Here is a 25796-nt window from a genome sequence, read left to right as displayed (position 1 = left end):
ATGTGTGCATACATGTGCGCACACGCATGTGTGCTTATGTGTGTGCACGTATATATCTGTATGTATGTGTATATGTGTGTATGTATATATGCATATGTGTGTGCGCGCATATGTGTGCACGCGCATGTATGTGCGTGCACATATGTGTGCATGTATATATCTGTATGCATGTGTGTGTATAGTGTCTCCCTGTGTGAATGTGTTTGTGTGTTTGTATGTATGCACACACGCATACACATGCATGTGTATGTGTGTGCATATAGATGTGTGTGTGTATGTGTGCGTGTGCATATAGATGTGTGTGTGCATGCATGTGTATGTGTGCACACGCACATATAGATGTGTGCGTGCGTGTTCATGGGTGTGTGTGTGCATATAGGTGTGTGTACATGTGTGTGTATGTTTGTGCATATAGGTGAGTGTGTACATGATAGTACACACGCCGCGTGTATGTGTATGTATGTGTGTGTCTACATGATAGTACACACGCCGCGTGTATGTGTATGTATGTGTGTGTCTATGTGTATGCATGTGTGTGCTTATGTGTGCATGTATATATCTGTGTATGCATGTGTGTGTATGTATATAGCGTGTCTGCCTGTGTGAATGTATGTTTGTATGTGTGTATGTATGTGTGCATGTTTGTATGCACCCAGACATACACATTTGTGTATGTGTGTGTGCTTGTGTGTGTACATGCGTGTGTATGTGTGTGTGCATATAGGTGTGTGTGTTGTGTGTACGTATGCACATGTGTGTCCGTCCCTTCAGGGGAGGTCTGAGGTGGCTCCCCCAGAGGTTTTGAGGAGTGGCGCAGCGGGGGGGGGGCTGCTGACATCACACATGCTGACACCCCACGACAGAGCAGGGCCGCACCGTCAGCCGGGGCGGGGCGGGGCGGGGCCGGTTCCACCGGCAGAGGCGGCTCCGCAGCGGCCGCTCTCGGACTGCAGGGCGGCCTTCCCGCTCCGGGCCTGACATGCCCATGCCCGCCCTGCCCACGTGACTGTCTCTCCCGCGAGGGGGCGGAGCGGAGCAAGGGCTTCCTCGGAGACTACGATTCCCAGAAGGCGCCGCTCGCCCCCCTCCCCCGCCTCACGCCGCCCACCCTCCCGCCATTGCGCACGCGCCCAGCCGCCGAAACGGCCGTCGCCCTCACGTGACGCCCCGTCGGCCAATCGCGCTCGAGCCTGTTTTGTTATCCGCCTCCCCGCCCCCCTCCCCGCCGCGCTGGTGTGCGAGCCGAGCGAGCTAAGATGGCGGCGGTGGAGCCGGTGAGTGTCGGCGGCTCCCTTCGCCGGCCGGGGCGTGCCGGGCCCTGCGGGACGGGGGGCGGCGGCCGGGGGGAGGGGGAGCGCGGAGCGGGCGGGAGGAGGCCGGGGAGGTAGGCGGGAGGGCCGGGCCGGGATTGTGCTGTCACCGGGGGCGCTGGGGGCGACGGGGAGCGGGCCGGACCTGGGAGGGCCAGGCGAGGACGCGGCACTACTCCCGCGCCGGGGCGCGTGGCTCCCGCAGGCCGAGGAGGCCTCGCCCGGCCCTGCCGGCGCCTCCGGGCTTCCCTCGCACACGCGGCTGCCGCGCCAGGGCGCCTGGGGAAGCTTCTCCTTCCCGGGCTGGAGCTAGGGAAGGCGCCGGCCCTGCGAGCCTCGTGGAGGGCCCCGCCCCGCACACCGACCCTGGTGGGACTCCCCGGAAAGCAGCCGGGGAGCCTCGTGGAAACCCCGATCCTGCTCAGTGGCTGGGCCTGTGGCCCCAGTGGGGCTCCCGAGCCAGGCCTGCCAGGGAGCCACGCGGAAGCCTCGTGGAAACCCTCCCTGCCCAGCGCATAGGGCAGGAGGTCTGATGGGTCCCCAGACTGTGAGCCGGGGCTCCCCATGGAACCGGGAAAGCGGCGGGGGCAGCTTCGTAGAAACACCACTACTCAATGTATAGGATTGTGGCCCTAGTGGGGCTCCCCTCTCCAAATTGTGAACCTTGGCTCCCCATAGAACTGTGGAAAGCAGCCAGGGGAGCCACAGAATCCTCATGGAAAACCCCCCACCCTATTCATTGTATAGAGCAGGGGTGTCCAAAGATTTTGGCAGGAGGGCCACATCAGCTCTCTGACACTGTGTCGGGGGCCGGGGAAAAAAAGAATTAATTTACATTTCAAATTTGAATAAATTTACATAAGTTTGCATAAATGAATATATTAAAGATGAACTTATATGAATGAATGAAGGTCTTACAATAGCTCAAGGCCTATAAAAGGCCTTGCACCAAGCAAGGCTGGCCTTTCCTTTGCTGCCGCTGCTGCATCACAGATGTGAAAGAGCAAGCAGTGGAGGGAGCTCACATCCCACAGCTCACACGAGAGGTCAAACAGTCGCCCTCACGCTGACAGCAGTTGTGTTGGGCCAGTGCGGGCTTCAACAAATCTCCGGAGGGCCAGAGGATCATTGGAGACTGGGGGCTCCCTGAGGGCCGCATTGAGAGGCCTCGAGGGCCGCAAGTGGCCCCCGGGCCGGGGTTTGGGCACCCCTGGTATAGAGTAGTAGATCTAATGGGGTTCTCCCCAAACTGCGAGCTGTGGAACACTCATGGAAACCCACTAGCGTTGGCACCCACTAGGTGGGTCGCGAGCCAAATTCAGGTGGGTCCCCATTCATTTCAATATTTTATTAGTAATATATTAGATGTGATGTTGCCATGGTATGTGGCTGCATTTGGGGAGATCTTACATATCTGTACTTCTACCAAGCTACTATGTATAGTTTTTTAACAAGGGACTTACTCCTGACTAGGTGTGGGTAGAATTGCAGCCTGGGATTGTTAAAAATTTTCCTGCTTGATGATGTCACTTTCGGTCATGGCACCACTTCCAGTGGGTCCTGACAGATTCCCATTTTAAAAAGTGGGTCCCAGTGTTAAATGTGTGAGAACCACTGATGTATAGGGTGGTCCCCCCCCACTGAGTCATGGCTCCCTAGGGAGCCCATGGAAACCAACCAGGGGAGCTGCGAAAACCTCTTGGAAAACCCGCCACACTATACAATGCACAGTCGTACGTCAGTTAATGGCGGGGATCAGGAACACGATCCCTATTGCCAAGTGGCATTGTCAACACAATCTGAACCCTCTGCAGGGAAGGGGATGCTTCCCTCGCCTTCGGCGGGTTGGCTGAGCCTCCCAGAGGCAGCGCATGTCCAAGCACTGCCTCTGAGAGGCTCAGACAACTCTCCGAAGGCGAGGGGAGCAGAGCTCCCCTTGCATTCAAATGGTGGGAGCGTGCGCCCCAAACAACCACCTGACTACATATGCAATCCCATATGCATATCGCATATGCAATCCCAGCATAGGCTGGTGGGGCGCACATCTGTATAGGATCGTAAACCTAATGACGTGCCACAGGCCCAGGAGGTCAAGGGAGCTGCCAGTTGAAAAAATTTGGGAACCACTGATCTTTCTCTTCCTCACCCCCACTTGGATCCCTTAAATGCAGTCCTGGTGACAGCTCTGTCAGTTCCAAGCAGACCTTTCATTTCCCAGTTAGGCTGTAGGTGACATCTTAAGAACATAAAGACAAGCCCTGCTTGATTAGGCCAAAGGCCTATCTAGCCTAACTTCCTGCATCCAGTGGCCCACTGGATGCCTTGGGGAGCACACCACAGTGCATCCTGGTGCCATTCCCTTGTACCTGGCATTCAGAGACATCCTACTTCTAAAACTAGGAGGTTGCACATACCCATCACAGCTTGTAACCTGTAATGAACCTTTCTTGTGGATTTCACCTTTTTAACTCTTTTCAAAGCCACCCCCTCCCCCACCCCAGCAGGAATCACCTTGCTTTTAGCTGTCCTAAGCTTTGTGCCTCCCCTCTTCATATTTTGTAAGAGGGAGAGAAAGATTTGGCCATTGAGAAAGCCCCCTAGCACTGGTTAGGATGAACCAACATCCTACATATGCTCCATGGCTGAGGCCTTTAGAAACCCTCCCAATTGTTCTAGCCCACTGTTTCCCAAACTGTGGATTGGGACCCACCAGTTGGTTGCAACCTGACTGTTAGTGGGTCCTGAAGCTGTAAGCTAAAGTGGAAAATGTATTGAGATTGTGAAACTGAACTGCATTTGTGAGTTTACTCACAAGTAGGCAAACATGCCTTGGCTCTTGCCAAAGGCCAAGTAAACGAGAAAGCAAGACCACCAGAATGGTCCTGAACTCAACAAACACACTAGTAGGTGGCCCCCCCAACCATAGTAAAAAGGATAAAAACAGCATAGCGTAGTGGGTGAGGTCAAACTTTTTAGTTTCATGAAGCTAGGTGGGTCCCAATAGAGTGTCAATTTAAGAAGTGGGTCACAGTGCTAAAATGTTTAGGAATCACTTTAGCCTGAGTCTTTGAGTGTTCTCTCAAAAGTAAGTTTGTTGCTAATTTACATTTCTTTTCAATGTAAGTTGAAAAGTTGCAATATTTTTGTTGCCAAGAGGTCATCTGAACCATTAGTCAGAAAGCAAGCCATGACTTTCCTATCACTGCAAAGTATCCTGATATGTAGTATCCTAATATGCAATACCAGGGTTTGTTGCTGCGGTGAGGGTTATGACAACTTGTTCACTTGGAGCATGTTGGAATTTGTGCGAACAGGGAATAAACACATCCTGGCCATAGGCCCGGTGGTCCTGTAAATTGGCTCTGATGTTGCACAGTGGTTAGTTTAATTCTTGACTTGGATTGGCAGTGTTTCATTGTAGGTACAGAAGGACTGAGAATTGCCTGCATGTGTATCATGTTCAGTACATCCCTCTGCAGGTGGCTGTAGGAAAATGTCTCATTTATTTTTGTCACAGTTTTCAAGAGCCAACATAGTTTTAAAATGCGATGGTGTTCTGTGTCCACAGCTATTTCAGCATAGTGTAAGCTATTTAAGTATATAAGAAGTGGAGTACGGAATGATCTGTAGTTATTAGTCATCTTAAGTGCCCTTACTCTTTTGGAAACACCTTTTGTGATCTAGCCTTTGTCAATTTCATCAGCTTCCAAAGCAAGCTGGAGGAGACATGAATTAGACTGTGCTACTAACTCTTTCAGGGTTATGTAGCATAGTAAGTATAAATATTAAGTCTATACTATCTAAATCTGAAATATCCTATTATAAAACCTGTTTTCTTTCTGGTTGATTCTCATTAATACTTTTTATGTATAATAATGTAGCTTGGTTACGGTTTAGTACTCATTTGGACTTTTAAATCTTACGTAAATGTGTGCATAAACCAAACAGTGCATGGAAGATGAGGATAGATGGGAATAGAAGGGTCATCCATTTCTTATAGCATAAGATTAGAATTATAATAATAAAACAATAGCAAAATTAAAATCTGGCTTCTGAAATATTTAAGCTACTGTGTGTTTTTAAGTTCACTGGGTTTGGCAGAAACGCTTTAACTATTCAGAATGTTTTATCTTGTGAAAATGATTGACAAGTATAGTTTGTAGAAAAAAATTATTATTTATTCTAAAAGTAAAATACTTAATAGCTTTACTTTAGATGGTTTTTTTTACCATATAACAAGCGTAAGTATAAAGTGTTGACTTCAGGTTTTTGCTGCCCAACTAATATGTCATCAGAAATTTCATTGCTAGTTGCTACACTTATATATGAGTAACTATAATGCTTTGCTAAAGGGGTGGTAATTTTATAACAAGGTTGTTCTTATGTCACAAGGGATAGTATAATGGATAATAAGAGCATTTAATTTACTTCCCAGAATAAAGATGATAGAATTGGAAGTTCCACGTTTCATCAGTCATTGGATATGCCATAGTTTTTTGTATGTACTATCTATTTGACATAATACTGAGTCATTTGTTAGTCAATAGGCTGATATTTAACTAATACCATGTTACTGCCCAGTAACCTTATATGGATAATGTAAAACTGAAAAGATCACACTTTTCTTTCTGTATTATCCTCTGCAGTTTTCAGAAAATGCTGTATATCTGGTTCAAAACCTTTAAACTAAATTTGTCAATGACCGGGAAAGTGTTGTAGCAATGGTGTTGTAGAAATAGTAGATCGTTACTCCACGTCTTCTGGGTCATACAAAGCTGCATTATACTGAGTCAGATCATTTTTTCATCCAACTCAGTATTGTCTACATTGTCAGGTGGGGAAGGACTGTAGCCACTGGTAGAGCACATGCTGTTGAAGGTCCCAGGGTTCCTTTTTCTTCTTTATTCGATAGTGTTTGGGGAGCAGGTTGTCCTCTCTATAAATACACTCCTGTAAGTGCCACTGGAATCTGTGTGTCATTTGTGACATGCTTCCATTCTTCACCATTGGCTGTGTTTCTAGCCTTCTCAGTAGTCAATTGCTGATTACTTAGATCTTCCTCAATGTGTTTGATCCTAGTCCTCTTTAGTACTTCCTATTGACCCCCCCCATTAACCCCATTGTCTTCAGGAATGACTGGGAAAGACCTCTGATATCCTAGGGTGCTACTACCAGTCAATGAAGCTAATACTGAGCTAGGTTGCTCAATGACCTGACTTTGTATACTGCAATTTCTAATTTCTCAGCAGAGTTTATCTGCAGTCTTTTCCAGCCTTGTCTGGAGAAGTCAGGAATTCAACCTAAGATCTTTTTAAGGTAAAGTATATGTGCAAGTGCTGAGCTACAGCCTATGGTCCTTCTTGACATACTAATTTTGCTTCTCTTGGGATGTTTCTGCATCTTACTGAAGCCCTTGATAAATGACTGTGGATAGTTCTGATATATGCAAAGGAGCAGCAGCAGTTTTCTGAACTATATGTTAGTAAAAGAAAGTCTTTTAAGTAAGGTTGAAAGTTACATGGCTACTACATGTCCCTGTATGGTCTTGTAGCTCTCTGTGACTTTGAATTTCAGTAGTACAAATAATATTGAAATCTAGCAAGGTGAAAGTGACTTAACTTTGGCAAACTTAACTTAGTACAGAGCCCAGAAAATCCTGAGCATCTGGTCACTCCGGTGCCTAGTATTTTTGCCAATCGGCAGTCTCCTTACCTTCTCATCCAGCCTCGGGCAGTCTATTTTCTCAGCTCTTCTGCTCTGCAAAACTACATGACTGGGAGCCTGACTAAGAACAACTATCTCTCAACCCATGCCTTAGCAGACTGGTTGAGAACAACCCATCTCTTGGAAAAGTGTGCTCTATTCCTTGCATACTTCACTATGCAAACCTGACATTTGTTCGTGTTGACTAGAACAGTGCTTGTTAAGTTTAAGTTGGTTGGAAGGGGGGGGGGGCAAAACGAGGCTGGACAAGTCTTGCTACAGGTTGCAACATTATGTGAGGTGCAGTCAGTTAATTGCCAGTGTTGGCTATGTGTTAGCCTAAAGTGGCAGGGTGGAGAGTGTGCTTACTTGGACAAAATATATGTTCAAACACAAAACCCTGGAAGCTGAAAAATTTGTCTGATACATTTTTCAGCTGGCTCCTAGATCAAAGTAAATTCTTTAAATCCTAATTTATATTGTAATTTAGTAAAGTTAGTTATAATTGAATGGGTACCATTGTTCAGTCTGTTTCCTTAGTTCATTCTAGTCATTTTCTTTTTGTGTGTTCATAGCGAGAAGCTGTTTCATTGAGAGTGACATTTTGCTGAATTTGTACACACTTGGCAATGCATATTTCTCCTGATCAAATGATTGCTTTGTTTTTTTCTTGCGCCTTAGTTGGTCAAGGCAATGTGCTTGCTTTTCATGTGATGCCATTTTAACATTCAATGCTAGATTCCAAACATTGGCAAAACTGTGTGGTCCGACTACATGCTACTTATGTCTGTATGACTGAATATCGTTATCTTGCAAAAGGAAAATTTGTTTAGCAAACTATCATCATACTTGTAAAGATGCAAGTTAATTGCTTGCTTTGTTTATGCAGGAAACCACTTCTAACCCTCAGCCTTCAGAAGAAGAAGAAAAAACTGAGACACCAGCAAGTCAGGAGGTGGTTAGTCCTGAACCATATATTAAGCATCCATTACAAAACAGGTAAGGCATGTTTCCTCTCGACTATATAATAGCATGTCACAAGACTGACTGCTATGTCAAGACTTACTGATTGTTTCAGAATGACATGTTTTTAAAAAATCTCTACAAAGCGGATGCTAAAAATTACAGTGTTGCAGACAGAAGTTTGAAACTAAACATCTGTCCAGCAGTCATTTTATATTGCAATCAGACTATATACCTTATCATGGACTAACTTAGATAATGGGATTAAAATGAATAATTTCCCTTACCTTATGAGATCTGACATAATTCAAGATGAATTTATCATAAATTATCAAGTAATAAAAATAAAAATCTTCTGCCATTACTGTTGCTAGACCGCAAGTGAAATTCTAAAACTTTTACTGTATTCCAGATGATATCTTGATGGAATTTCCTACTCACCTGGCATTATCTCATTGTTATGTGAGTTTGGTATGCTGTCAGTAGTATGGAGCTGTAAAGAGCAATATTGTCCCATATTGCAACTTGTTAAGTTGCCACCTTGAATATTAACAGGCTACCTACAAGAGCATAGCTATGTTAGGGATGGACCTCAACAAGTGGGAAACCCTGGCCTCTGAGCGGCCCGCTTGGAGGCAGGCTGTGCAGCATGGCCTTTCCCAGTTTGAAGAGACACTTTGCCAACAGTCTGAGGCTAAGAGGCAAAGAAGGAAGGCCCATAGCCAGGGAGACAGACCAGGGACAGACTGCACTTGCTCCCGGTGTGGAAGGGATTGTCACTCCCGGATTGGCCTTTTCAGCCACACTAGACGCTGTGCCAGAACCACCTTTCAGAGCGCGATACCATAGTCTTTCGAGACTGAAGGTTGCCAATACAATAAGTTGCCACCTTGAATATTAACAGGCTACCTACAAGAGCATAGCTATGTTATACTGTTCCCATTTTAAACAGGAACCATTAGTTGCAGTAGTATCATTTTCAGATTTGCTGAATTGCAAGACCTCTACTTTAAAGGTAGTGCTCAGTATGATCTCCCTTCCTGTATGAAGGTTTCAAGAACCTGGGCTTCTTCCTGGCATGTTGCTTTTAAACCTACTTGGAATCTTTGCTCCAATCTTGTTATCTTAAAATATGAATGGAATCCGATCGTTTATGCTACAACTTCTAAGTCTTAAAAGTTTAAAATGATTTTTACAGCCCAATTCTGAGTTGCCCGGAGCGCCCAAGCTTGACGGCACCGAAAAGGGCTGCTGTTGAATCTTGCACCTCCTGCGATACCGTGGGAAGCTCCTTGGGAGAAGGGAACGTTGGTCCCCTTCCCCGAGTAAGGTAAGCAGCCCCGCAGTGGGTAGAGTAAAGGCACTTGTGTAGGGCACACAGCCCTGCACGAGTACCCTGGATCCTCCGGAGCTCAGCTCTGTGGATCCTCCTGCACACCCCCCACACGCCTTCCGCCCGCCCCCGCCGGCCTCCCCCTCCCCGGAACGCCTCCCCTATGCCCCTGTCCATGCCCCCACCTCCCATTCCGCAACCCAGTGGTCCAGGAGAACTTGGGCCACCACCCGGCGCTAGTCCAGTACCAGTCGGCAGGAGCCCAGTGGTGAGCCCCACAAACGTGCCTTACGGCACTTGTGACTGTGGCTGTCGGCGCGGAGCTGGGCCGCCGACCACAGGATTGGGCTCTTAATAATTTGGTTTTAGATAAAATGGTTTAGTGTAATGTCCAACTGATGCCCTGCCTGTTGTGACAAGTATAGGTGTTGCCTTGAATGAAACTTCAAACCATTCAAGTCTTATATTTACAGTTGAGATCAAGACCCAACTTTTCTATTAAACATCAGCAAAACACTTTACTTAAGAACATAAGAACAACCCCACTGGATCAGGCCATAGACCCATCTAGTCCAGTTTCCTGTATCTCACAGCAGCCCACCAAATGCCCCAGGGAGCACACCAGATAACAAGAGAACTGCATCCTGGTGCCTTCCCTTGCATCTGGCATTCTGACATAACCCATTTCTAAAATCAGGAGGTTGCACATACACATCATGGCTTGTAACCCATAATGGATTTTTCCTCCAGAATCTTGTCCAATCCCCTTTTAAAGGTATTTAGGCCAGATGCCGTCACCACATCCAGAGGCAAGGAATTCCACAGACCAACCACACGCTGAGTAAAGAAATATTTTCTTTTGTCTGTCCTAACCCGCCCAACACTCAATTTTAGTGGATGTCCCCTGGTTCTGGTATTATGTGAGAGTGTAAAGAGCATCTCTCTAGCCACTTTATCCTTCCCATGCATAATTTTGTATGTCTCAATCATGTCCCCCCTCAGGCGGCTCTTTTCTAGGCTGAAGAGGCCCAAACGCCGTAGCCTTTCCTTCATAAGGAAGGTGGCCCAGCCTAGTAATCATCTTAGTCACTCTCTTTTGCACCTTTTCCATTTCCACTATATCCTTTTTGAGATGTGACGACTAGAACTGGACACAATACTCCAGGTGCGGCCTTACCATCGATTTGTACAACAGCATTATAATATTAGCCATTTTGTTCTCAATACCTTTTCTAATGATCCCAAGCATAGAATTGGGCTTCTTTACTGCCACCACACATTGGGTCGACACTTTCATCGACCTGTCCACCACCACCCCAAGATCTCTCTCCTGATCTGTCACAGACAGCTCAGAACCCATCAGCCTATATATGATTTTTTGCCCCAATGTGCATGACTTACTGACATTGAAGCGCATCTGCCATTTTGCTGCCCATTCTGCCAGTTTGGAGAGATCCTTCTGGAGCTCCTCACAATCACGTCTGGTCTTCCACCACTTGGAAAAGTTTGGTGTCGTCTGCAAACTTAACCACCTCACTGCTCAGCCCTGTGTCCAGGTCATTTATGAACAGGTTGAAGAGCACCAGTCCCAGGACAAGCACCAGCCTTGGGGCACACCGCTTTTCACCTCTCTCCATTGTGAAAATTGCCCATTGACACCCACTCTCTGTTTCCTGGTCTTCAGCCAGTTCTCAATCCAGGAGAGGACCTACCCTCTAATTCCCTGACTGTGGAGTTTTTTCAGTAACCTTTGGTTAGGGACCGTGTCGAACACCTTCTGAAAGTCCAGTTATATAATGTCCACGGGATCTCCCGCATGCACATACCTGTTGACCTTTTCAAAGAATTCTAAAAGGTTTGTGAGGCAAGACTTACCCTTACAGAAGCCGTGCTGATTCTCCCTCAGCAAGGCCTGTTTGTCTATGTGTTTTGAGATCCTGTCTTTGATGAAGCATTCCACCATCTTACCCGGCATAGGTAAGGCTGTTAGGCTGACCGGCCTATAGTTTCCCGGGTTCCCCCTCTTTCCCTTTTTAAAGATTGGCGTGACATTTGCTATCCTCCAATCCTCTGGCATCGTCACCGTTTTGAGGGACAAGTTGCATATTTTAGTCAAGAAATCAGCAACTTCATTCTTTAATTCCTTAATATCTCTTGGGTGGATGCCATCTGGGCGCAGTGACTTATTGATCTTTAATTTATGAATGAGGTCTGAAACATACATCCTCTATCTAATTCCTTGGTCAGGCAGCGGTATTTGCCCAAGGTCTTCTGCTGTGAAGACAGATGCAAAGAACTCATTTAATTTTTCTGCCATCTCTAAGTCTCCTTTTATCACCCCTTTCCCTCCCTCACCATCCAGAGGGCCAACCGCTTCTCTGGCGGGTTTCCTGCTTCTAACATATTTGAAGAAGCTTTTATTATTTCCCTTAATGTTGCTTGCCATGCAACAGTCCCGACTTCAATCTCTACTTTGCTGGATTCTATCCCTTCCTTAACGTAAACGGCCACCCCACCTCCAACATGCCCCTCCCTGTCCCTCCTGTAGAGTTTATAGCCCGAGATTGCGGTATCCCACTGATTCTCCACATTCCACCAGGTTTCCATTTTGCCCACTATGTCAATGTTTTCCCTAGTCACCAGACATTCCAGTTCTCCCATCTTTGCTCAGAGACTTCAGGTATTTGCATAAAAGCGTTTGTACATGGAATGCCCCAGGATGGGCTTATTAGCTCCTTTGTCCCCGCATCCTCTCACTGTGCCAAACCGTCTATCACATCCCACCGTGCTACCATTCCCAATTTCTTCTCCTACTCTGCCTTTACCTTGTTGTTCTCTTACCTCCCCATCCTCATCCCATAGGGATGAGGAGTTCCGAACCAGTTGCCCCTCGGCTCCTGTCGGATTTCCCCCACGGATCAGTTTAAAAGCTGCTCTGCCACCTTTTTAATGTTATGCGCCAGCAGTCTGGTTCCATTCTGGTTCAAGTGAAGCCCATCCCTCTTGTACAAGCCCCGCTTGTCCCAAAATGTTCCCCAGTGCATAACGAAGCTAAACCCCTCCTCCCTACACCACCGTCTCATCCACGCGTTGAGACCCCTGATCTCCGCCTGCCTAGCTGGCCCTGCGCGTGGAACAGGTAGCACTTCAGAGAACGCTACCTTGGAGGTCCTGGCATTCAGCTTCCTACCTAATAGCCTAAATTTGGCCTCCAGGACCTCCCAGTTACACTTGCCCATGTCTTTGGTGCCAACATGCACTACAACTGCTACCTCCTCCTCAGCACTGTCTACCAGCCTGTCTAAACGAGAAGTGATGTCCGCAACCTTCACACCAGGTAGGCAAGTCGCCGTGCAGTCCTCACATCCATCAACCCCCCTCTCTATTTTTCTAATAATCAAATCCCCCACTACAAGAAGCTAAGTTACTAAAGAAGCATTTATTATTATTATTATTATTATTATTATTATTATTATTATTATTATTATTATTATTATTAACAGTATTTATATACCGCTTTTCAACTAAAAGTTCACAAAGCGGTTTACAAAGAAAAATCAAATAACTAAATGGCTCCCTGTCCCAAAAGGGCTCACAATCTAAAAAGATGCAAATGAATACCAGCAGACAGCCACTAGAACAGACAGCATTTACTAAATGTTGGTAATAAAGGAAACTCTTTAGTGTTCTTCAGTTTGTCAAGTTTCCACTTTGAGTATTAGCTGGCTATCTGCAAGAGCCTAGCAGGTAAGAAGACCTTGTGCAAGTGAGTGGTCATGATTCTTCTTTTTTCTCTCTCCAGCACCCCACCCCTCAGAGCCATTCAGTGTGCATTGCAACTGTGTTGTATTTTTTTGCTTCCAGGTCAGCTGCCCCAGGCAGGGCAGAGAGTGGCATAACAGCATATCTCAGTTTTGGAAAGGGGGATCTGAGAAAGAGGAGATAAGTCAAAGGGAGTGCTGTGGCAGGGAAGGCAAAGTGGATAGGTGGGAGACAGAATGGTTTAGTCAAAACGATCCCTTCACCAAAATACCCAAGATATACCTCATGTAGCTCCCTAGCTGCTGTTCAAACTGTCAGGCTTGAGTTTCAGAATAAAATGGCAGCAGCAGCACTGCTACTAAACTTGGGCTAGGTTGTGATCCTCTTCTGAGCTTCACTAATTTAATGGCAAAACAGTTTACATAAGAGTTGACATACCGTTTGTCTAGCATTCTGTTTCCCACAGTGGCCAAGGAGATGTTCTCTTAAGTTTTTAGAAAGGAGGTATGAAGGCAGCAATCCTCTCCCCCATTGTTTGCCCTCAGGAAGTGGTATTAAGCAGGACAATGCCTGTGAATGTTATATAAACTTGCAAGTAAGCTATATAACATGACATTGACAGTTGCGTTCAGTCTTTCTAAAGGATAAAAATGTACTAATGAATTAAAACTTGCATATATGTGTGCGATGCTCTCATTTATAAGCACTTAAGTTTACCCATTTCCAGGTTTATAGGAAAATGCAGAGAAGGGGAGAACAAACCAAATCTTCATTTTTATTTTTCAGGAAATAAGCTGCTGGTACTATGTGGCACTTGAGCCGTTCTTTTTTAGTTTCTGTCTCACCTGTTTTGTATATTCTGCTTGTACCATTTTCTTCCTTTTTCTTGCCAAACAGCTGTATTGTTGAAATTTTGAAGATGGATTGCAGCTGTTAAATGAAATTACAGTTTGAAGTCATGTTGTTGGGTTCTCATCACCAAAACAGGTTGCCTGAAGCATACCCTCCCTTCCTTTGTAGTCTCAGGTCACTGTGACTCTATATAAACCTCAGTCCCAGTTGTCCTATCTTTTGGGCATCTCTGAGGTTGTCTGAGTATAAAAAAGCTGTAGTGGTTTTTCATCTTAAAGTAGCACAGTAGTATAACTGTTGCAGTGGTACCGATAGTAGTAATATTATACATAATATTACGTTCTGGGTTACTTGACCTAGCAAAATGTATACTTGAGGTGCTTCTTGCTAAGTTCTGACTGCAATAGTGTCTTGATACAGTTGAGTACAGCTGAAATCCTGGGATAACTTATTTAGCAGAGAAGCGCAGTGTAAAGATAAATCTAGTCCCCCACCTACCGCACTTGATCTCCATGGATTTAGAGTCTTTAAACAAGAGCTTTGCATATGCAACGCTACCTGCTAGATTACAGAGAGGGAAACCTGCGTGTACCGTGATTAGTTGCAGGTGTGCAGTTTTCTGTTCAAGGGGAAGTATACAGGGTTTTGTTTCAGTGAGTGAAATCCCCTCCCTGGGCTGGGTCACATAAATTCTTTAAAAGGTATGCTTCCAGTTATATACTTAGATACTTTCTAAAAGATTGTGTAGCTGACAACAGTATTTATAATATAGGATGTTTTCTTCTTTCCTAAGCAAGCAGTTACTGTACCTAAATATGAATACTGGGTTTCCACCAATATTCTCAACCCCCTCCAATTGTCAGTGTTGGAATCCAGAGCCTTAGGATGCTATCCTAACTTGTGCTGGAAAAGGCAGCCGATAGGCCTGCACTGTATCCCGCATGAGGTAGGTGCAGGCTGGACCACAATACGGAGTCAGGGGGTTTAATTCCCCTTATGCCAAGAAACACCATAGACAGCCTATGAGGCTACTCAGATCTGTGCCTGCAATTTCACAGGTGCAAATCTGAGCAGCCCATGTAATGCTGGTCAAGCTGGGGGCTAAGATCTGGCCTGTGCTGCCAGTCCCAATCCCCTCCTGGGTCGCCCTCCTTCCACCCAAATATGCTCCTTCCCCAGCAACATTCCTTCCTCTCCCACCCCCTGTGCCGGCCTTCCCCTAGCCAGCACAAACTCACCCTGTCCTGTCGTGGTTCCACTACAGCAAGGCCAGCACATGTCTGGCCTCCTCTCAAGTAGCCGCAAGCATGCTTTACAGCACATCTGCAAGATCTGGGAGCTGGCACAACGATTTGTGTCAACTTAGGGTGAGGGTGGGTTTGGAATGTGCTGTTAGTAGCTGGTTTAGTGTGAATTGAAAGCTAACCCTGTTGACTTATTACTATATTGCTCTGTATTTTTTCCCCTTAAATTTCATGCTCTATGATGGATGTTCATGCTCTATGGTTTATTATTCCTTAATGTTTTTACCATAACTAGATAATACCAGATAATGCACTAACTTGAAATCGATGTTTTTTTCAGGTGGGCACTCTGGTTCTTTAAAAATGACAAAAGTAAAACCTGGCAAGCAAATCTTCGTCTGATCTCAAAGTTTGATACCGTTGAAGATTTTTGGGCGTAAGTGAAGTTTACTGATGGCAGTATAATTACTAAAGTCTGTATTTTACCTTGTAGTATTTTACTGTGTAGCATTTCTGAATCCTTTATAGAAAAGACTCATATGCCAGTCTTGAAACCTGTTGTAGGAAGGTTCATACTACAGATCTGCTCCTCCTCATGTTCTACATTTTTCAACATTGATTGAGTTGGTATTTGAATGCATTGCTTTCAGCTCATCTCAAGATGATTTAAGAAAAAGAGTAAGCTGAATGAGGGGTACTCCAAGTGGGAGCATCTTGCCTTTAACTTGTAAAGTGGCTGTATACAAGCAACTTAAAGCAATGACAGTTCTGTTTGCAGAGATCTTTAGTAAGTGGCTGACTTAGAAACAAATGCTTAAAGGATTCTAGGAGTAGTCCATGCAATCAACATACATGCTGTAACTGACAAACATTAGAAAGTCATACGAGTGATGCTTGGAATAATGGGAATGTTGAACAGCTTGTTGTGAATCTGGAGTCAGTATCTTACACATGTGTCTGGATTGTGATTTTGAGTGGTGGTGTTTTTAAATACATGTCTTGATAAGAATAGTAGGTTTGATTTATTGTTTACTTATGTATTTCAGACTTTTTTTGCAATGCTTTTAATCATTTTCTTGTGGTTTTTCTAAACAGATTATACAACCATATCCAGCTCTCTAGTAACTTAATGCCTGGTTGTGACTACTCACTCTTTAAGGTATGCAGAGCAAACTTTTCTTGAATCAGAATTTAGCATAAGGTGTATGCATCTGAATAAATGTAATGTGGCGGAATCTCCCCATCTGAGAATACCTTTGGGTGGGTTGCAAACTGTACAGCCCCACTCTTACAGATTAACATTGCCCTCTTGTGCAGCTAGCTTTCTCTGACCAAAATCTGGCACTTGATTTCTAGAATAGCTATAAACCTTTTTGCTCCCCTAGAGGTCCCCAAGGTGGTTTTCAGCCTAAACAAAACATACAATAATGAAATGAATACTAAAAACTAAATTTTAATACAACACAACTTCAAACTTACAACATCTAAAATGCAGTATAGAGAATCAACCAATGAAAACATTGACAACTAAGAGCAGCAGGGGGAGGGCGTTCCAGTAGCCTGAAATGAGGCCAGTGAGGCAGATTAGCAACCCTTGCAGTTTCCTCATTGCTTATCTTTCAATTCAGTTCTGAATCTTGGATCTTTAAATGACTGACTTAACCTCAGACATCTTAAGGAGTAGGAAAGATCTTTCCATATATGTATTGTGTTTTGCCTTTTGAGTAATATTATCACAAAGAGAATTGGACTCCAAATAGGTCTTTGGTTTTTTTTAATTGTGTACTATTGGTTTTTTCCTAATATAGCTTTTGTGTGTGATATTTCACTAATACTTTTTTTAGGATGGTATTGAACCCATGTGGGAAGACGAGAAGAATAAACGGGGAGGACGATGGCTAATTACACTAAACAAGCAGCAGAGACGAAGTGACCTTGATCGCTTCTGGCTAGAAACAGTATGTTTTTTGTTTTTAATGTTATTGACTGATGTAGCTCTGCTGAGTGGGCACAGTAGATTGAGGGCAGCTGATAGGGTCCTGTCCCCCGGCATCATTTTCCCATCTTCCTGGAAGCTACAATTAGAGAGACAACACAATGGGCATTTCACTGGTGCTATAAATCTGACTGAATATGCCATAGGCTTAACTATAGGTTTATGAAATGGCAGTGAAGACATTTTTTCCTGCTATCATTGTATCCACAAAATCCCAGTGGTGATTTTTCTAGGTGATAAGAGGATTTGGTTGCCCAAGAATACTGCAGGCAAGTTGAGGCATCTATAGCTCATTCTGCCAATTTGGTTTTTGCTGGTGAAAACATCTGGCGCAGGTAGATCTGCTTTGATTTGGATTATCTGTGCTTGGAGTAGACAGAGAACTCTTCTCTCTATACTTTTTAACCTTGCTAGGTTAGGTCTTGAGTGACTCTGGATAAAGTAAAGAAGAGCACAATCAAAGGGTTGTGATTGTGACAGTGGAGGCTGACAGTGTGGTTTTGCCTAAGTTTTTTTTTTTTATTACTGGTCTGTTTAATAGTGTATGAAGATGCTAGGAATAGCCTTCTGGAACTCTGGTTATCAGTATCCTGATGTCCATGCTGTAGTGTCATTGCTAAATCAGTAGTTACTGACTGGTTATCCAGAAGGTTAAGCAAATTGAAACTGAAACCATGCAAATAAAGTAATCTCAGCATGTTGGTGATCTTTCTTGGGTATCAAACTTCTGACCTGATTGAGTTAGAAGCCTATGGTGTTCATGAAACCCATTTTGGTCCTAGATAGGAAGGTACTGTTAGTGACCAGAACACCTTTGATCAACCAGAGACACACACATCTCAGTAGTGCACTCTGTTTTACCCATGCTCTGGACTAGAATTTAAAGCTAGGGATGACACAAGCAAAAAATTCAAACCGCTTCAGCAGAGGTGAGCTGAAGGTTCAGAAACGTAGATCATTGTTGAAACTACCAGTAGCTCTACTGATCTTCTGCTTGCCGGTAATAAGTCGTAAAAAGATAATCAGAAGTTAGATGTGGAGTTGGTACTCTAGAATTTCATAACCCTGGTTTGTTATCTGTTTGTTTGTTATCTGAGTGGTGGACGAAAATGTGTCCTGTCATCCATGGAGATGATAATGTAAAAGGGAGAACCATTGTTGAGTGGCAGAGCACATGCTGTACATGCAGATAGTCCCAGGATAAATTCCAGGCATCTCCAGGTAGGGCTCCAGGTAGGGCAGGAGGTCTGGTCTAGAGGGTAGAGCCTCCGTCTGCCTGAAGATAACATCCACAAGGTCGCCAGTTCGAGGCCACCGGCACCGTGTGACCTTGAAGCAGCTGTCAAGCTGAAGCCGTGCTATTCCATCTGCTCTGAGCATGGGAGGATGGAGGCCAGAATGTGAAGCCAGATCGGAATGAAACACCTTGAATGTAGTGGTTCTTGAAAGAAAGAACCTTCTTTCAAAATTGTAAAAATCCCTATTTAATAAGGGATTTAAATAAAAAGCCTGCCTATGTAAACCGCCTTGAATAAAGACCAGGCAAGGCGGTATATAAATACCTGTTGTTATTATTATTATTATGTCAGACCCATGGGCAGACCCATGTCTGAAATCCTGGAGAGCTGATGTTAATATATTTAATATGTTAATATAAATAATCCTTAGTGAAGAAGATTTACAGCCTGACTCTGCATAATACGTTTATATGGTGCTTCCCAAACTTTGCAGCACCACAACCCACCTTTGGTGGGTCGCAATACCCCTGGTGGTGCTGAAAGCCTCTCCCAGTAACCCACTCAGCTTCTGTAAGCCACTTCTGATTTTTAGATGCAACCAGAAGTGGCTTCTGAAAACCAAAAGAGCCTTAAGAACATCCCTGCTAGGTCAGGCCAAAGGCCCATCTAGTCCAGCTTCCTGTATCTCGCAGCGGCCCACCAAATGCTTCAGGGAGCACACTAGACAACAGACACAACCTGCGTCCTGGTGCCCTCTCCTGCATATGGCAATCGGAGGCAGCCTACCTCTACCTTGCACACACCTACCATAACTTGTAACCCATGATGAACTTTTCCTCCAGAAATTTTATGGAGGCTTCTGAGGCCTGTAGAGTGGGTTGCCAGGCAAGGAGAGGCCCTTGGAGGCTTTGGTAAGTAATGGGACTTCTGTGTACTGTGATTGGGCTCACAACCATCCAGTGGTTCGTGATTCACACTGTGAGATGTACTGCATTTATACAGTCAATCCTCATTACCTGTGAGAGTTAAGTTCCTGCAAACCCCCAAATGTTATGAATTTACAAGTACGGAAGCATTGATCTTATGGGATCAATGGGGTTCTGTGCTAGGAGCTTAGGGGGTTGGAAAGGTGTCTTACCTGCTGCCTCTGGGGATTTAAAAGTGTTCCATGCTGGTCACAGGCACCATTACAATGTGCCTGCTACACATAGGAACTTTCCGAATGCAACTGAGACATTCAAACAGCATCTGTGATCAGCACAGAGTGCTTTGAAATGTCCGGGAAAAGTCTCAGAAGCCACTTCAGAGCACTCTGTTCTGATCATGGGCGCTATTTTCAATGTTCCTGTTGCCTCTGGAAAGTCTTTGGAGGCCAGCAGAGACTTTCCAGAGAGAGCAGGAAAATGAGACCCACCTCGTGAATGGCACAAGGTGGTCTCTATCTTACTCCTCACAGATACGTAAATTCAAATATGCCAGGAATTGACTGTATAGTAGTGTCTTTTTCTCCCACTATGCCAGTGATTTTCAGTCTTTTTAAATTTACTGCACACTGACAAACTGCTAAAATTGTCATGGCACATCGCTAATTTTTTTAAATTGCATCAGGTCATTACATTAAATTAATACAAGTAAATTAATTTAATACAATTAAATATTACATGATGAGGAATCATTTAATTAAATTAATTAAATTAAATGATTCATTATCCAACTTCTGTTTTTTATTACAAATCTATCCATGTCTAGTAAACCCAGGGGTTCCCGTCAGGGATGTGATTCACCCACATGCACTGTGCAGACAGAACACACTGCTGTCAGGTCTCCAGGATGTTGCTACCAGAATTGCAGTGTTTCTGGTAAGGAGAGTAGGAATGGGAAGCAGGTACTTGCCAAGCCCAGTACAAGGCTCAAAGCAGTACCTTCCGCTGCTTCTTCTAAGCACGCTGCAGCATGGGACGCAAAGCAGCTGTTTCCAGCCCCTTCACTGGCTGTTTCTTTTACTTGTGTTGCTGCACAAGACTCCAGGCAGCTGCTTTGTTACCACTGTTGTCTGCCTCCTTTGGCCACCTGGCCCACCTGAGGCCCATTCACAGCACGCTGCACTATGCAGATGGCCCAGGTAATGCATATGGGTGATCCAGAAATTACAACTGGTACAAAATGCTGCTGTTGGTGTGTATGATGCGTGGTGGCATAGAGCATTACAAAACCAAGCACCAAGTCGCCATGTTGACTGGAGGCTTTATTTTGGCCCCTGGGGATTAACTGAATGTTTTCTTTGAAGTTTCCCTGCGCTGGAAAGAGACTCTGTGTTGCTGTGCTCTCTTCACAGCAAATGTGTGGCACCTCCCCCTTTGTTTCAGGGCTGGTTGTTGTAGTAGGAGAAGAGGCGTTTGTGCATTTGTTGGTGGATGGAAGCAACTTGACCAACTGACAAACCCCAGCGGTTTTGAGATTCTATCCATCTTTATTTCCCTTTGGTGCTTGGACTATGCAAGGGAGCTAGTTCCTTGCCATGCAGGGCAGGAATAGGGTATGGTGACTGAGGCAACATAAGAGGGCAAGTGCCAGTTGAGGTGAATCGGAGGTTGTGTGGTATACTCCTTATAGGGAGGATTGGGAAGAAGTTTTCCTTCAGCTCTGGATGGGTAAACAATGTTATCTATAAAAATTGTAGTTGAGCAAACAATATGAACTGGGTCATACAGTGTTTCCCCGAAAATAAGACACTCTTATATTTTTTTGGCTCAAGAAAACACACTAGGTCTTATTTTCAGGGTAGGTCTTTTTTTTCCAGAAGTCAGTCCCTTTATAGTTAATGGGACTTACTCCCTAGAAGGTGTGGAGGGCCTCAGAGCCCGGTAGGCAGGGTTGCCTCGCTTGCTGCTTCCCGCCTCAGCTCCTCCTCAGCGTCCTCTGCCCAAGGCATCACAGCAGGCACTTTCTAGGTGGCGTGTGCAGGAGTGCAGTGTTCCTGGTCACGTTGTCCACCCACCCCGCCCGAGGACCCCTTCCCCCCGTCCCAGCCCTGATCACAACTAGGTCTTATTTTTGGGGTAGGTCTTATTTTCGGGGAAATGGTACATTGCATTGCTTACTTGTTCTTTCCACCTGTGTGTATCTGGTGGGATGCTTAAAGTATTTACAGTGTTACAAATATTTAAGTGCTCTTTGTACTACTTCACTTACTTTCATTTTTATAGCTGCTGTGCCTTATTGGAGAGTCCTTTGATGACTATAGCGATGATGTATGTGGAGCTGTTGTTAACGTTAGAGCCAAGGGTGATAAAATAGCAATATGGACTACTGAATGTGAAAACAGGGATGCTGTTACACATATAGGGTAAGTTTGTCTTGAATAACCTACAGCTACTAGATTACTCTATAAGGTACTTGCAGTCCATTTAAATACATGTTTACTTCTGTATTTGTGGATATGCCCACTGTGTTCAGTGGGACTTACTCTCAGGTAAGTGTGTATAAGATTGTATCCTATGTTATCACAATGATGCATGTCTGTGTCCGTCAACAAATCCAGTCTGAGACATATACCTTCTCAGAGAGAAATAACACAGGCCTACAAAAAAAACAAAAACTTTTTAGTTTCCAAGGACGTTTAAATGAACAGGATATTTTGGCGCTTCTGAATTCAAAAATGGCATCAGTTTTGCCCTGTTGGCTCGTTTGGGGAGTATGACGTAGCCACCTTCTATTCCGATTCAAGCAGCTTCCTTATTGGGAAGCCATAGTACCAGCTTCCTCAGGATGCTGCTTGAATAGAACATATAAGGTGGCTATGTCTTACTGCCAAAACTAGAGCCAGCTGGGTGAAACTGATGCCATTTTTTGATTCAGCACCTCAAACAGCTATGAATAGGTCTAACTTTTATGACGATGTGTGTAGGCTTGTGTAATAGTTCATAGTCATGTCTTTCATGTACAGATTCTTATGCACTTTTGGGGGAGGGGAGTCAATGGATTTAGTCAATTGCTTTCATCCCCTTTTGGAGAGTTATGCTGGACCTGTTAATCTGTCACAAATGGTGATGATTTGGGTTTTTTTGTGGACTAAATGTGAATACTCTTTTTCATTTGCCAAAAGCTATACTTCTGAAGTTGCTAAAAAATAAAAAACTCAGTACACCTTGATAGTCTATATTTGCGTGTGGAGGCTCCATTTTAGGAAATGATCTTTAATTCTGTGAAAGTTATGTTGAAGCTACACGAATGTGGAATTGACCCCTGTGAAAAGTAGATGATTATATTTCTGTATCAGATGTGCAGCATTACAACTGAAGGGAAATCCATGTGCAACAAGCATTTACATTAGCTTAAGCCGTTTCTGCCCAATGTTACATATATGCAACAGGAACCAAATGTGTACACCTGTGGGCCAGGCAAAATTGGATTAACCTTAGCATGTAGCAGATTATCCATTGGATATGCACTTATCGATTGTCACTACTGGCATAGGAAACTTAAACTGGTGTGCTAACTTATTTCTTTACCTGCAGTTTGTCCAGCTCCTATAAGACTTACTGGAGCCAATTGGAAGCAATGTAGAATAGACTGTAGCAGCAGAATAGAACAAGCAAACATTCAGTGAATTGCTGGCCCAGGTCCAAACAAAGACAAATAGGCAGAGAACACTTGTAGAGATGATGTGCCACTCATGTGTTTTTATAGCTCCTTGTGGAATTTCCTATGTGCAGGAGCCAAAAGATACGGCAGTAGCACAGTGATAGACATGTCCCATAACCAGGAACACTGTAAACTTTTTCAAACAATCACTGCAAGCCTTGCACTGAAATAGTAAGCATGTGAAAATAATTGCTCTTTTGGCAACTTAGAAATACTCTCGCAAGCATTCTATCCGCTCCCCAATCCAGCACAAGCTGTTCATCCTTTCAAAGCTCTGCATGTTCTTGCCAATCCTTATCTGATCTCATATCTTGTTTCACTTCTGTCTGTGACCTTTCCTTAAGCATCCATGGGTCTCCTGCATCTTCAAACAATCTTTATCCATTTTCCCTTGGTATAACTTTATGCTTGGAATTGCCTCCAGAACCCACACAGTAACTCCTACATCCTTCCGAACGCTTGTTAAAACTTGCCCTTTCCATGAAGCCTATTGCACAGTGCCTTAGTCCTCATTTCCTACTTTAGCTGATACGTGTATCTGAAACATTTGCAAATCCCTGTTTACCTATCAGAAACCACCTCTGTTTCTCTTCCTGGGTCAAATTGGAAGCCTTTGGGACAGGGACCTATCCTCTTATTTAATTGCAGAGAACCTTGCGCATAGGAGACACTATAGAAATAATGGTGCTGATCTCTTGTGAGAACTGCTTGCCTTTCTGCCCTTTAGGGCTTTGCATGCCAAATAAATCCTGGTTTTCAAAAAATAATTTCTCGTCTAGAGAAGGTCCCAGAAGTGTTTTTATAGGAAGTGATGATCTATCAGGATTGGATAATAGGTGAGCCTAATTTCATATATAAGGATCTGATAAGATACAAGGATCTGATAAAATAGAAACCTCTAAGTCAAACTTTGGATCAGGTTTTGGCCATGTACAAAGCCATACTGTTCTCTTCCAAAGTTTCCTACTTAACCCACATTTCTGTTTTTCTTTCTCAGGAGAGTATACAAGGAAAGGTTAGGACTTCCTCCAAAGATAGTGATTGGTTATCAGTCCCATGCTGACACAGCTACTAAGAGCGGCTCCACCACTAAAAATAGGTTTGTTGTTTAAGAAGACACCTTCTGAGTATTTCATAGGAGACTGCGTCAAGCAATCGAGATTTGGGAGCTGAACCAAAGCCTCTATAAAAGCAGAGTGGACTGCATTTAAATCTGATTTCCATCTAAATGTTGCTAAATTTGTGAAAAGTCTCATTTGCTTTGTCTTGTACTTCTGTGTTTGTTTCCCCCTCCCCATTTTTGGCTGAAGGTTACCTCTATCTAATCAAAGAATTTCAGTACACAACAATTGCCCCCTGAATCCACAAAGGTCTCCTTAGCCCACTCTGTAATGCCTCTTAGGAACGTTAACTATTTAAAAAAAGTATCCCGAAAACAGTGCCATTTCTACAGGGGAAGAAACTACTTTTTTCACCTTTGCATTGTATGCAACAACATGTTTTGCTGGTTTGGAGGAAGAGTATGATGCACACATTTTTCTAGCAAATCTTTCTTTATACAGCATAGTCTTTGCTGTAACTGATGCTGATGGCTGCTAGATTTAATTTATTGTTTCCCTCTCTTGATAACATTAGTGATATTCTGATTTCAGTTCTTGCTCATGTAACATTGGTGAAGGATCTGGGAATATGACAAAGATTTAATAAACTTTAATTTTGTGCATTCTTTGGTAATTATTTTTGTAACATCAAAGCTTTGCTACTAGTTTCATGCATTTCAAGTCAAATCAGTGATATGTTTGTGTGATTTCCTGAACATAATTGTGGATTTTTAAAAATGTAACATCATAATTACATTCCTTACTAGAAATAGTATTCCTGTTTTTTGTATCTTATGCTGTATTTTAACACTTTGTATTCCTTAGGTTATATTTTGCTTTGGTTTAAGAACGGCTCAAATAGAAAAGCAGTCCCATTCATATTAAGACAGTGTACAAAACTGTAAATAAAATGTGTACAGTGAATTGTCTTTTAGACACGTAGATTTGTCCTTTTATTTCATTTATTCTGAAGTGCTTTTATTTCACAAGGCACTCTGTATTGTGACTTCTGATGTAGTGTACCTTTCAGGAGAGGTGAAGTTTTAAGCTACAGTTTAAGTTACATTAAATTCTAATCTTAGAAGCACTTATCCTCAAATGAATTACTTTACAATGGCTATATCTTAAATGAATATGCTCATTTAACTGTTTGTATTGCATCACTGCCAGGCTGGTATGCTCAAACTGAATGGAATAGTTGAAAGTTGGATGCAGCCACAATGGGAAGAGACAGAATTAATTTGAAGCTGTTACAGATGTAAGACAATGAGCCAATATACATTTCTTTGCTACTTTCCTGTTCTACACTCTAACAATGGGTGTTGGGGAAACCTGCAAGTTGACATCAAGTGTATTGATATCACACTTTATTGTGTACTTTTTAAAAATGGTACTTGGATGGTATGGCTCTCCTTACATTGAGTGAGAGATTAGAGGAGTCCTGGAAGGGCATAAGGTGGTCTTAATCTGAAAGTGAGTCTAGTAGTTGGGGCTAAACGTTGCCACCAAGACAGCTGTCCTGTCTCATGATGACATTAGGTGCATTTAGATTTGTATTTGCCCCTTTACCTCAAATGTCTTAACAATGGGGGAATCTCTACCCAGTTGTGTAATTTTGCTTTCTGGTTCTTGCAGAATACCTGGCATGAAC

General features: G+C 43.9%; 1 protein-coding gene across 1 annotated transcript; it reads left to right on the top strand.

Annotated features, from left to right (window-relative positions):
- Nucleotides 1-1196: 1196 nt before the first annotated feature.
- EIF4E (eukaryotic translation initiation factor 4E) lies at nucleotides 1197-25079 on the top strand. Its single transcript, XM_066632065.1, has 7 exons — nucleotides 1197-1274; nucleotides 7903-8012; nucleotides 15508-15603; nucleotides 16263-16326; nucleotides 17012-17125; nucleotides 21608-21747; nucleotides 24043-25079. Exons 1-7 carry the CDS (start codon nucleotides 1257-1259, stop codon nucleotides 24155-24157), a joined length of 657 nt encoding a protein of 218 aa, XP_066488162.1. The 5' UTR covers nucleotides 1197-1256; the 3' UTR covers nucleotides 24158-25079.
- Nucleotides 25080-25796: the final 717 nt, after the last annotated feature.

Source organism: Tiliqua scincoides, chromosome 6 (genome assembly GCF_035046505.1).
Source record: "Tiliqua scincoides isolate rTilSci1 chromosome 6, rTilSci1.hap2, whole genome shotgun sequence".
Taxonomy (NCBI): Eukaryota; Metazoa; Chordata; class Lepidosauria; order Squamata; family Scincidae; genus Tiliqua; species Tiliqua scincoides.
This window is presented reverse-complemented; position numbering and strand designations above follow the sequence as displayed.

Bases quoted from the DNA above. Each gene is read 5' to 3' on its own strand.
- EIF4E (XM_066632065.1), top strand. The intron at 16,327-17,011 runs GTATGCAGAGCA...TACTTTTTTTAG, and splicing joins GTGACTACTCACTCTTTAAG to GATGGTATTGAACCCATGTG. The intron at 17,126-21,607 runs GTATGTTTTTTG...TCATTTTTATAG, and splicing joins ATCGCTTCTGGCTAGAAACA to CTGCTGTGCCTTATTGGAGA.